The following is a 12,931-nucleotide window of genomic DNA, read 5'->3' as shown; positions in this document are numbered from 1 at the left end:
TGGCGCCGCCAGACCGCACCTCATGGTTTTCCTCATGACTAGCCCATTTATCAGCTTTTTATTAAAACCCACTCGTGTTGCCTGAATAACTTGACTTTCTCAAGTATTTACACAATGTTGAAGATCCAAAACCCCTGCCTTGGCCCCAGGGAGGTGCCCGCAGGGCTGGGCAGCGGTAGGGCTGGAAACGCCACCGAGATGTGAGGGGACGCCGTGGCTCCCTGCTCCCCGCAGGGGCCGGACAGCCCTGCCACTGACTGAGACCAAAGCTGGCAAATAAAACAAGGAGCCCACCACGGTTTTATTTTTCCTTAGATAAATTTTTTTATATAGAATATATTACAGTCAGAGTTCTCAGCTTTTAATCAAAAGGTAACAAGTTATTGCAATTTTACCCAGTGAAACTACCGGTGGGAGGAGAACTTTCTAGAAAGCTGTCCTGTCATTTAAAAAACAGAAAGGGGGGAAAAAAAGGAGAGAGAGAGAGAGAGAGAGAGAGAGAGAGAGAGAGAGAGAAAAAAGAAAGAAAATACAGGTGCAGGTCGCACTTCTTGGCTACGGTGGCCCGTCGGGGCGGTTGGACATCCGTAGGGGGCAGAGGAGCGTGGGGGCAAGAAGCGGTGATGGGCACAACACTACTGCGAGGGAGGCAGGCCTGGGCGCCCGCGCGGCCGGCGTCGAGGCGCGGTGCTGCTGCTCCGTCGTACTCGCCAAGAGATCGGGAAGGGAGACCGCGGCGGGGAGGGAAGGGGGTGGCCGCCAGCCCTCAGCCCCGCCTCAGCTCGTGCAGCTTGTGGGCCACGCGCTCCAGCTCGGCCTCGATGGCCGCCAGGCTCTCCAGCTCCTGGTCCTGCAACGAGAGGCCAGGAGGAGCGTCAGCCCTGCTGCTCCTGAGGGATGGGAGATGCGTGGTGCCTGCCCCGAGCCCAGAGGTGCTGCCGGGGTGGGTTCTGCTCCCTGAAGTGAGGGGGAGCAGGACAGGTGCTGTCGAACAGCGTTGAACACCCGCATTTAGGCACTGGTGTCACCTCTGTGCCAGCTCTCTGCACACTGTGCCGGGCACCCACAGGCACCCCGCTATCAAAAGAGGCTTTTCAGTTTGGAAATAAACTTGGACCAGTTTAAAGGCTCATCTGCCCACCAAGGTGGCCTTCCTGTGGTTGCTGCTGTGTGTCTGTGCTGTCACTACTTCTTTCAGCACTGGTACTCAAACCCATGACCATGTGGCTCTGCCTGACGTCTGGTCCCGCACAGCCAGACACCTCTCACTGCCGGACACGACCTTGCCCATCCCCTGGGGCTCACCGCAGACCCTGTGCCCAACCAGAGCAGCAGCAGGCCTGCGGGAGCAATAGGGCTGCACCGTGGTGCTCAAAGCGTCTTTTCCAGACAGCAGCGCTGAAGAAACATCCTCTCCCCCATGCGGAGCCAAGCACGGGCTGGCAAAACCAGCAACCTGCCCTGTGTGTGGTCAGTGTGAAAAAACAACAGGTATATTAAAAAAGGCATTTTTTTCTCATCCCTGAGCTGTTCTCCTCATGAGGAAAAAGTAGCTCTGCCCCTCCACAGGTCTGGCACCTCCTCACGATCTCCCTGAGGCCCTGATCTAGTTCAAAAAAAAAAAACAACAGTAAGAAGTCCCCTTACTGGGGAGGACTACATCCAGAAGACACCCTCCTACATGCTGATGGGGGACTTCTGGGCAATGTGCCAGTGCATAGCTAAGGCAAGAGAGGTGTCTGTGAGGCAAGAGAGCTGCAGGAAACTGGCTCTGCTCCTGGGCACCTGAGCATGGCTTGTCCCAAAGCCTGTGCCCAGCCCCCTGTGGGGCTGGGTGTCAGCACCATGGCAAAAACCACAGCTCCTGGCTGCCAGGGGACCTGCTGAGATACTGCACAGCATCAAACAAGGCACCAGGGAACGAGTATATTCAGACATATGTCCCTTCCAGCCATTTCCACTATACATCCCAGCTCTCTCACCACTGCTGTGCTCCTGGTTTGCCTCCTCAGGAGGTCTGACACTGCTCGCTCCATACTTGAGCCAGGGAGAGCCTTCCCCTTCAGCTGAAAGGGCTCTGGGACACGAAACCCAGCCCCCAGCTGGTCACCGTGTCCAGTGCAGACCAGCACAAAGGTTCTGTCACATTTTTAAGGCTGTCTGGGACAGGGAACGTTTTTGCACTAGATACTAAAAGAAGAAAAATAAACCAAAGGCACCGACAGGTGAAAACTTCAATAAAACCTAGGTCTAGAAAACTAAAAGGTCACCAGGCATCTTCTTAATGTCACAGAGAACCAATGCTGGCTGCATGAGGCCAAGGTATCATCCACATCTCTAAGCATAGTTTGGATTCCCAAGAAATAACTAGACAAGATTTATTCTTATGCCTATGTGCACCAACCTCTGTTCTCCTGTTAGCACTGCCTTCCTCATCCTTCTTTTCTTCAGGCATGGGAGCAAGCGGAAAGCCTCCTTCACTGCTGTCCTCCTTTGAGTGATGCTTCCGTGACCTTCTCACACCTTCCTCTGGGCTGCTGAAGTCATACTTGTGGGACCTGAATGCCATTTTCATGGACCTGTCTGGGTCTTCTCCACTGTCATTTTCCTCCATGCGCTTCTTCGATGTCAGCTGCTTGGCCAGCTCATCCATTTTGTTCCACCTCTTGGAGTCTTCCCACTCCCTGGAGGACTCGTCCTCCATTTCCTCGCTTTTGGCATGCCTGGGCTGGAAGGTGTCCTCATCCGCCTGCATCCCCTCATCCTCCAGGCGATGCCTTCCTCGTCTCAGTGCACGTGGCTGCTCCTCCTCCTCCTCAGAGCTCTGCCCATCTTTGCCAAATCCCAGAGCATCGTCGTTACCTGAAAGAGCATTGTACACAACAGTGAGCACAAGTTTTAACCTGGCTGGGCTCCACCTTCGAACCAAGCCTTCAGAGGTGATGCGAGGTGGGTTTCCTGACTCAACCCCACTCCCAGGATTCTAGAAAAGCCCACTCTGAGGTCACAGTGTCCGTAAGGGGGGCTGGAGGCAGTAGCCAAAAACCATGCAGGAAGCTCAAGGAAAAGAAAGGAGTTGTTCCCCAGGAGGCAGCTGGGCAGCAGGCAGTGAGGCAGCTGCAGGGCCTGTGCTACTGCTGTCTGTGTGCCCAGGGGTTGGGTGCTTGGGGGGGTCTGGGCGATTGCCACGGGGGTATTTCTGTAACCCCTGTAAGCACCTGCCTGAACTTTTGGGCTTTAAAGCCTCATCAGTCTGTCTCAGCGCTGTCAGCTCACCCTGGGTAGGTATCAGGGCAGTCTCTGAGATACGTACTGTCCTCTCCCTGCATCTCCTCAGCCCCCACATCCTCCTCAGCCAAGTCAAGCGACCTCTCTGCTTCAGTAGGGTCCTCCTCTGCCAGAGCATCTTCTCCGTCATCCTCCCGCTCCATGCGCTTCCCCACTGCCTCCTTGCTCTGCTCCTGGCCCTGCCTGGAAGGCTGCTCCCCCTCCTCCTCAGTCTCCAGGCTGTCCCTGGGGCCTCCGGGCTGCTCCTCTTCATCCTCTCGGGGCTGCAGCTCATCCTCACTCGGATCTTTGCTGATGTGGTTTTCCAAAGCTTCTTCTCCCTGGGCATCCTCCGTGTCCCTGATCTCATTGCTCTCTGCTTCCTCCTGGTCCTCCTTCTCACCAGGGTCAGCATCCCGTGGCCTGGGCTCCCTCTCCTCCAGGCCGTTCTTCCCCTCCTTTCTCAAATCTTCTTTTTGCTGGGTTTTCTGTGCTGGTAGCTCAGCCAGGGACTCCGTGGGCTGCTCCTCCTCGGGGTGCTGCCATGCTGCATCTGCAGAGTGAGGAGCAAGAAGCAACACCTCTCCTGAGAGCTCATTTCACAAACAGGGGAGCCTGCATGTTTCCTAGGGAGCGTCAGCCTTGCTCAGCAATCTGCTTAACCAGCCCGTGGCTCATCCTTTTGCAAGTCACTTCAACATATGCTTGCACTCAAGCAAGCCGGTGCTCTCACCGGTGCCTGCTCTGCTGGAGAGCCTCACAAGGCTGAAGGCAAACATATGCCTGAGTGCCCTGCTGCAGCACACTCCTCGCAGCCATCTCCCGAGATGTCAGCAGCATACTTTCCGTGCATGAAACCAAATAGCACGAAAAATGAAAGGATTTAGGGCCGTATGTAACACACACGCAGCTCTCTGCTCTCAGAGGACCGCACTGGACATCCCTATCTCCCACCCCACCACAAAGGAGAGGAGCCAGCAATGCAGGGTGAGAAACCATCGCACCCCTCAGGGGCATCATCGCCTACAGAGGTGAAAAAGGGAGCGGACTGACCCCCCTCCTTCCCGCAGCACTGCCCAACTACAGCCAGGCCATGGGCATGCGGGGACGAGGGGACGTCCTGGCCGGCTGCGCTCCGTTCAGGATGCAGGTGATCTGTGCGTGTGTGGACTGTGCGTCCACAAGGCTCAAATCGCCCTTCAGAGCCCCACAACCACATGCCTTGGAAACAAGGGTGGCAGGAGCAGACCCACGTTGCTCTTTCATCCATCAGTGAGTGTTTCAGCACGGGATTTCCCTGGCTGTGACTCACTGCAAGCGTTAAGCACGAGTGTTGGCAGCAGGGTGGGAGAGATCAGTATCAGCCTGGTGACTGGTTACTAGAGCTCAGAACTGACATGCTGTTAAAGCTGGTAAATAAGACCGAAGCAAAGAGGGTTGCCTGTGTGTGTCACATCAAAGGAGAGGCCCAAACGAGAAGCAGATGGACGCACCAAGGCTGTTAGAAAGAACATCCTTGTTTACAGCCTGACGTGCTTTTCCCAGGGGGAGGCTGACACTGACCTCTTTGCTTGTTCTCATCATTCTGACTTTCAAGGACTTCAGAAAGCTCATCTTCAAAGCCATTGTTTTTCTTCTGCTGCTGAGTCCTCTCATTGGCACCTGTGTCAGGTAAAAAAAGGTAGCAAAAAGCAACATCCCCGCCTGCGTTTCAGAAAGTACAGGCAGCACAATAGCTCTGTGCCCTTTATAATGCTGTGTGTGTTTTCTACAATGTCAAAGGAGAGCTGCAAGGAAAACTGAGACTGGAGGATACGTGAATCAACTGCAGGAATAAAGCCATCATCAAAAACATCTGCAGAAAGAAAAAGGTCTCTAAAAGAACTGAGAGAAGCGGGGTTGCTAGGAAAACAGTGATATTGATAGAGAGCTAGGGAATAAGAGATGCTGAACCGCAGTGCATTGAGGCCAACAAAATACCTAAGCATCGCAATGCTGAAGGATAAAAAATGCCTCCTTGCAGACGCTGCCCGCATACCTCTGCTGAGGTGAGCACTGGGTCGTGTAAATCATTGGACACACATTGCAGTTACTACAGGCAAAATTCCCCCACGCCTGCAGTCTCTTCTTGAAATCCTGGAACTATATGCCCTATGCCACATCTATACGATATTAAATTAATGTAAAACAAAATGAAAACACAATGAAAACTGTGCAAGGAGCTACAGCTGATGAACCCCCTTTTCCCAAACTACTGTACCTTGAGCAGCAATTTCCTGGAGTTCCTTCAGTAAATTTTGGTGGCGAAGGATCGAAATGATTCGTTCATCTGCAACAGGGGAGACTTGGTACAGAGGTGGTCAAAGACAACTCCCCCACCCTCAGGAAGCACAACAGAACCGCAAATGCCACCTCCCTCTCTGTTTGCTCTTCTCTCTCCCCTGGCCTGGTTTGCTGCCACATCTCTTAGCCGTGTGGCTGGCAGAAATGGTGGTTGGCATGGGATATTTCTTATCCCAAGAAGACCAGGCAGCTTGGTGCCACCCAGCACCTCACCCAGCCATGGTGCCCAGGTGAGGCACGTCCGGGGCCATGCAGCAGCTCCTGGGGCCTGCTGCAGCCCCGTGGGGTCACTGCGAGGAAGGTGAAAGTGTCAGGGACCCCCTGTCAGGCCCTGATTGAGTGTGTGCCAGACTGGGCCATGGGGAGCAAGACCAGCCCCTGCTTCTGTCCCTAACAGAGCTGTTCTGGTTGATAGCCGGCATTAAATCTGCAGCCGTACCTCCTCGGAGTGTTTCCAGGCATTCCTCACTGATTGGCAGTGGGTTTGGCTTCGATAAAGTATCAGAGATGACCTCTACGATGCACTTCATCACCTAGAAGGAGACAAAATACAAAGTAAAGCTCTGCTTTTCTAATTTTTTTTCCAAATCTATTTGTTACCAAGGCTGAAATGCAGCAGATGATGGCACAGATCCTCTTGCTTTTCTGGTGGAGCCAGAGCTGAACGTTCGGTTCCCATTTTACCTAATGCAGGAACAGAAGGTACCTCCTGAAACTGAGAAGTGAGCGAATGACACATGGCAATGGAAAGAGCTTTTTCAACATGCTGCATGCTTCAGCGGAGGATCTCATGACTCCAGCCCACCCCAAAGGCTGGGCACAAGAAGCGACTGAAGGGAAACCGGATAAATACACAGGGAGCTCCAACCCATCTGTCCTGGTTTCAGCTAGGATAGAGTTGATTTTCCTCCTAGTAGCTGCTATGGTGCTGTGTTTGGGATTTAGGATAAGAGTAATTTTAAGTCAACGCACCTCAGCCCTCAACCCACATCTCATAAAAGGACTCGGGGGAGGTCACAGATAGCAACAACTGGCCATAGCTCTTAAACAGGCGACCGTGAAATCTTGCAACCTATTCAAGCTCAGGGCATCCTAGCTGGACTGCAGCCAGGCATTGAGGGTGAGGAAAGGCAAGTTGTACCCTCAAACGTGGCTGAGAAATACTGCTGTGACGTCCTAGAGAAAGACAGCACACTCTGGAGAAGTGTTTGACCTCTGCTGGAGTGCAAGCCATCTATTAGAGACTGGAAGAGCTGTACATGGCCGTGGGTCATCTGAAATTAAGGAAGTTCCCACACTTGCATCTGAAGCATTTGCTGCTGCCTGAGGCAGCTTCCCAGGCGGGAGGGACTCTGAGCCTGCCCTCTGCAGAGCCCTTTTCTTCAGTGTGTAACGAGAAGACATTATTTCCATCGCCCCCACTGAGATTACAGGCCTAACTCTGTACCCAGGCAACTGCAGCACCGCTGGTCCCACGGGGATCGCCCAGTGCGGTACGGATGTGGCAGGAGAATCGAGGCCACCGGCACAAAGGCAAGGTGGCACTCTGGCAGGGGTGAAGGCACCCTCACCACAGCAGGAGCCCCGTGGGGTGGCCATTGGTCATGGGGTGGACCCAAGTAGTCACACGGGTGAGAGAACAGCATTTGCTACAGCTCACGCCAATTAATAGCGCAGGAATTAGGCTGCCCAGTTCAAAAGGATGATTATTCACAAAATAAATAAATAATAATAATAAAAAAGAACAAACAAAAACTAAGAAAGCAAAAAGATACAATTAAGCCTTGGGGGTAAAAAAAAAAATTCAGACTGAACCTCTCGCTCGTGATTTCTGCAGGCATCCCTGTGAGTCCTGACCTCCCTCCCAAGGTGCCGCTCCCAGGGGAGCAGAGCACTGTAGCTGCAGTGGAAATTAAACACAGTCAGCAGTTCCCAGTCAGCTACAGCATTGCTCATTCAAGCAATTGGATATATCCACTGACCAGCTAGAATGGGTCCATTTTCACCCCGTGTAAGGAGAGAAGCCTCCTTTTGCAGATTACAGCCATAAAACGCTGAACTCTTATCTGCTTACTCGGTTCGAGGGGATTGCCTGTTGGAATAAAGATGTTGCAGGAAAGATCTAACAAAAGGAGAGCTGAGAAATTTCTCTGGTATCTTTCTCCTATGCCACAAACAATCCATTAATATTGATTTTAGATGGCTTAGAGTTACTTCGCTCTACCATTAAAAAGAAAAAAAAACAAGACAGGTTCTGATACTTCCCTCCCATGTTTCCCAACCTCTGGAGCCACTTACTGCAGCAGTATTTGGTGCAGCTTCAGGAGTAAGCACTTTCTCAGCATGAGAAATAAGAACCTGGTCCAATGAAACACCCTATACAAGCTCTTTGAAGATTTCTAAGATGATTTAGGGTCTTTATCTCAGCCACTACAGACATTTGGCCAGCTCTGTGGAGGAATTATGCAACTTAAAGAAATGAGGAATGCAATCGTTCCAACACTTTCCAGGACTTTTTGTAAGAGCAAATCCTGCAGAGTGAGGCTTCACAAGGTCACAGAACAGCCAGCACCAGGAAATGAAGGATATCCTTTCCAAATGGGTGTAATTAATCCAGTGCAGAAACTCAGACTGGAATTTTGCCATAGCTGTCCTCTAACTGTGAGTACGTACATAGATTCTTAAGAGTTGGTCCCCACACAGAAATCTCCATAGGACCATGTCCTTACTAGGAAAGACTTCCCCATATTTAAGCTCAGGGATGCTCAGGCCCTTTCTGAAATGTATGTTTGTAAGTGTGAAATAGTGTCCTTAGAGCACGAGAGTGGGCATACACCAGAGATGTTCTAAATGCTGTGGCTGTCTTCAGCTCCCTGTGGAAAGCCCTTGATGCAAGGAAAGCCTGATGAGCTGCCCAGGAAAGTCCTGCAGGTGCTAACTTCTCATTTCACAGCCCTGAGCCACCCACAAATACAGGTGGCAGAGGATGTCTACAGCAGCTTGGTGGGTAGGAAGAGCTGCGGTGCCCAGTGCCATACCTACACAGCGATATCTGTCCCCCGAGACCAGGAGCTCCCTCGCTGAAATGCTGCGTCTCAGGGGACAACGAAGGCAGAAGAGCCCTAATGGCTCCTTCCAGTTGCAGCAAAATCCAAAAGAAGGCTGTGCTCTGATTTGCTCTCAGCTAGAACCCGTGCCAGTGCGGCACCTGGGGAGGGGACAGGCTTGGGAGAGGAGCCTTCCTTGAAGGAAGGACTTCCATGGAGTTGTACCAGCTTCCATAAAAACTACATGTGTTTTGCTGAGACTTGCCATGGTGAAACATACTGGGAAACAGACTTCACAAGGGCAATCGTGGAATTAACGGACTTTCCCACTGGATGCCCAGTGAGCAACCTGCACTGGCCCAGCCTGTTTGAAGGGACAAGTGCCTGCTCCAGGCCTCCTCTCCCAGCTAGCAGTGCACAGCCTGGAGCTGGCACCCAGCGGCTCGTGGCTCAGCCCCAGGAAGGGCTAAGCAGGCTAAAAGTCTTGGCAAGGCTACAGCTCTCCAGACCCAGGCACATCTGACGCGGGATGGGGACGAGTTTCTCCTGACACCTGCCCTGTAGGTAACAGTGAGCAGGGACACCGTAAATCGGAACCTGTGGCTGAGAGTGACATGAGCGTGCCTTCCTATTGCTGCCTGGAGAAAAAACAAACAAACAAACAAACAAACCAAAAAAAAACGTGGCTGAAAGATTTCAGAAAACAAAGAGGTTCGGAAAGTAGGGGGAAAGGTCTGGCATTTACTTTCTGGACATTAATTTCTGTAGAAGTGTTAATTTGAGCAGCTAGACGGTCAGCTCATCTGAAAGCCTATAGGCATTATAACATTGGGAAGGGGGTAGGGGTCTCTGTTGCAGAACAGCACAGGCACACACACACCTATCCAAGTACTGGGGAGTGCACATACATGCGAAGTGCACCTGTGGATGGCAGAGATGTACATAGATGTAGGCACAGAAGGCTATAAAAGAAGGCTGAAGAGGTCAGCCAAGTCACACACAGCTTGCAGCCACCCAGCCAGGATGATGAGGACAGATTAGGAGTTTGAGAATAGCTGGTTGAATATTTTTCAGGAGCATACATAAATAACACACCACACACGTACAAAGGCAGGCAGATGCGCACACGCCCCCAAACACACACCGTACCAGCGATGCCCATTCCTGAATCACATCTCCCCCCACTCCCCCTGAGTCACATCCTGCTGGGAGCTTTGAAAAGCTGAAAGTAGGATGAGGAAGGGTCATACCCAACCTCCACGCCCAACCTCACCAGGCTTCAAACCAGCTTGTTTGGTCCCTCTGGTACATTCTGAGGGGCTTTCGTCCTGCCCAGGTGCCCAGGAGTGAAAGCACAAAGGGTAAATCCTGGTGGGGAGGCAGTCGGGGAGGATGGAACCCGCTGTAGGGATATCTCCTGCAAATCCCCCCAGCTGTCACTTCCTACGGGGTATTTCAGCAGAAGCAGCCAAAAGTCAGCCAGAGAGGTGGAGGTTAAACATTGCACCCTTCAACTTTGTTCCCCTCTTTCGCTATAGTCTTATCCTTACCTTGGTGTCCCCTTTATTCATGTCGTTTGTCACGGGAAGAGAGAGAGCTGCAAAACGAGGGAGGGCAGAAAGAAAGAGTGTGTTATTTACCACCCCTGGGGGGCAAGCAGAGAAATCCTATCCTGATAAAAATGGGGTGAAATCTGGCCATGGGGGAAGTGGTCCCTGGGTAGGGAAGGTTAGGGAAGGGAAGGGAAGGGAAGGGAAGGTTAGGGAAGGGAAGGTTGGGAAGGTTGGGAAGGTTGGGAAGGTTGGGAAGGGAAGGGAAGGGAAGGGAAGGGAAGGGAAGGGAAGGGAAGGGAAGGGAAGGGAAGGGAAGGGAAGGGAAGGGAAGGGAAGGGAAGGGAAGGGAAGGGAAGGGAAGGGAAGGGAAGGGAAGGGAAGGGAAGGGAAGGGAAGGGAAGGGAAGGGAAGGGAAGGGAAGGGAAGGGAAGGGAAGGGAAGGGAAGGGAAGGGAAGGGAAGGGAAGGGAAGGAGCTCGGGGCGGTGACCTTGCGGCGGCCGCTGTCCGCGGTGCTGCCGGGGCGGGGGGAGCGGGGCCGGGCCGGGCCGTGGCGGCGCTGCCCGCGGTGCTGGGGCCCGGCGGCGGGGTGCCGGGGGCCGGGGTCCCGTTGGCGGCCGCACTCACCGGGCACGGCCAGCAGCAGGAGGGCGAGCAGCGCTGGGCCCATGGCGCTGTGTGGGGCGGAGCGGGGCAGGCGGCGGGAGCGGCCCGGCCCTGGCGAGGAGGGTCCCGGCGGGTGCTGAGGGGAGTGCGGCGCCGTGCCTGTCCCCGGCGGCGCCCTGGCTGAGGATCCCAGGCGGGCACTGCAGCAGCGGCTCGGTTATATATGGCAGCCCCTCGGAAATGGCGTCAGGAGGAAGCCACCTCCTCTCCCCCCTGCCCTCCCCTCTCAGGCAGCCGGCCCCCAGCCGTGCCCAGGGAGCGAGGAGCAGCCACACGCCGGGCTCCCCGACTCCCCCCCCGGCTGCCCGGCCAAGGGCTGTCAGGCTCCAGTCCCTCCATCTTCTTACTCCCAGCAGGAGCAGGATGGTTGTGAGGTGTATGTCAGGATATTGGTGAGGGTGGGATGCGCCTCAGCCAGCACTGGCCACCTACATGCATGGGTGCCCTCAGTGTATCACCAGAAACGAGAAGTCAGGGACTGTCACCTCATGTGTCCCAGCTGGCACAGCCACCTCTGGGTGGATTTGCCCTCTAGGGGTGCCTTTGCCTTTCACTGACCACAGAAATCTAGACAAATAGTTTAGAACAGACGTTGAACTTTTTAGATGGCTGCCAGATGCCTCCACAAAGGATAGGAGTGCCTGTAAGAGCGGTCAATTGCCAGGGAACCGGCCACAATAACGCCAGTCTGCCAATGGAGGTGACAGGTCCCAGTTGTTTTATGACAGATCTTTTAAGTAGTAGGATAGTGTTTAGGGTAAATAGCAAAATTTGTTGGCTTTTACCTCAGCTGTTGTGACTCTGCAAGCAATACATTGCTGTCCTTTCCTTAATACATCACTCTCCTTTCTTTAGTGGTTCACAACAAGCAATAGTATCACACTATAGTGATATATACCCTCACTGCTAAGCTCTGCAACACTGAAGTAACCAAGATTACCTGATCACAGGACAAAGTAGTGAGATGAAATAATGACTTGGACTATTCCCTTAGTCACAATCATCCCCATGCTGTTGACAAAATGCCTGTTTATTCTTTGGGTGCAGTGTCTGTGAGGGCTGCCGGTTGGATTCTGTTTTGAAATTGACCTCAGTGTTTCTTTAGAACAAGCTCAGAGTTTTATTCCTTCTAATGTGCACCTCTGTTACTCGGTGTCAATGGTATGCAAGGAGTTTATTGTACCTAAAGCAATTTCAGAGGTCACAAAAGTCAAGGACTTATACTAGAAAATTAAATTCAGAAAAGTGCAGCACCCTGTTATGGAAGTCTTGTGCTCAAGGAGGACGTGAGAATGTTTTTGTTCTGACTAAAACTTTTATTTGAGACCAGGGAGCACATAGGTTTCCACTTTGTGCATGGAAACGTGTTCCCAAATGTACTCTCAAATGTCCTCTAATATCTTATTTAAATCCATGCCTCAAAATGCACATTTGGATTGTAAAATCCCCCTCATACAAAATCAAAGTTCTCCTTCCTTGTCTGTTGCATTTTTTTATTTAATAGCAGAGAAAAGCTGGAAATAAATTGATCTTCTAAGCAGTACTTTGTGAATAACCTAGATTGATGGTTATATGTTTATAAGACCAGGAAATGAACACCCATGACAATTCTTGTTGCATGGGAAACCTGCATCCAACAGGAACAACAGCTATTCTTCCTTTTCTTTTTCTTTTTCTTTTTCTTTTTCTTTTTCTTTTTCTTTTTCTTTTTCTTTTTCTTTTTCTTTTCCTTTTCCTTTTCCTTTTCCTTTTCCTTTTCCTTTTCCTTTTCCTTTTCCTTTTCCTTTTCCTTTTCCTTTTCCTTTTCCTTTTCTTTTTCTTTGTCTTTTTCTTTTTCTTTTTCTTTTTTTCTTTTTCTTTTTCTTTTCTTTGTCTTTTTCTTTTTCTTTTTCTTTGTCTTTTTCTTTTTCTTTGTCTTTTTTTTTCTTTTTCTTTTTCTTTTTCTTTTTCTTTTTTTCTTTTTCTTTTTCTTTTTCTTTTTCTTTTTCTTTTTCTTTTTCTTTTTCTTTTTCTTTTTCTTTTTCTTTTTCTTTTTCTTTTTCTTTTTCTTCTTTTCC

General features: G+C 51.4%; 1 protein-coding gene across 1 annotated transcript; it reads right to left on the bottom strand.

Moving 5' to 3' along the window:
* Positions 1–766: 766 nt before the first annotated feature.
* Positions 767–10,878, bottom strand: CHGA (chromogranin A). The gene is made up of 8 exons (XM_035539882.1): positions 10,836–10,878; positions 10,208–10,254; positions 6,050–6,143; positions 5,528–5,596; positions 4,831–4,929; positions 3,314–3,820; positions 2,405–2,862; positions 767–850 (listed from the first exon to the last, which is right to left on the bottom strand). The coding sequence occupies exons 1-8, from the start codon at positions 10,876–10,878 to the stop codon at positions 767–769; spliced, it is 1,401 nt and encodes a 466-aa protein (XP_035395775.1).
* Between the last annotated feature and the right edge of the window lie 2,053 nt (positions 10,879–12,931).

This window comes from Cygnus atratus, chromosome 5, assembly GCF_013377495.2.
Source record: "Cygnus atratus isolate AKBS03 ecotype Queensland, Australia chromosome 5, CAtr_DNAZoo_HiC_assembly, whole genome shotgun sequence".
Taxonomy (NCBI): Eukaryota; Metazoa; Chordata; class Aves; order Anseriformes; family Anatidae; genus Cygnus; species Cygnus atratus.
This window is presented reverse-complemented; position numbering and strand designations above follow the sequence as displayed.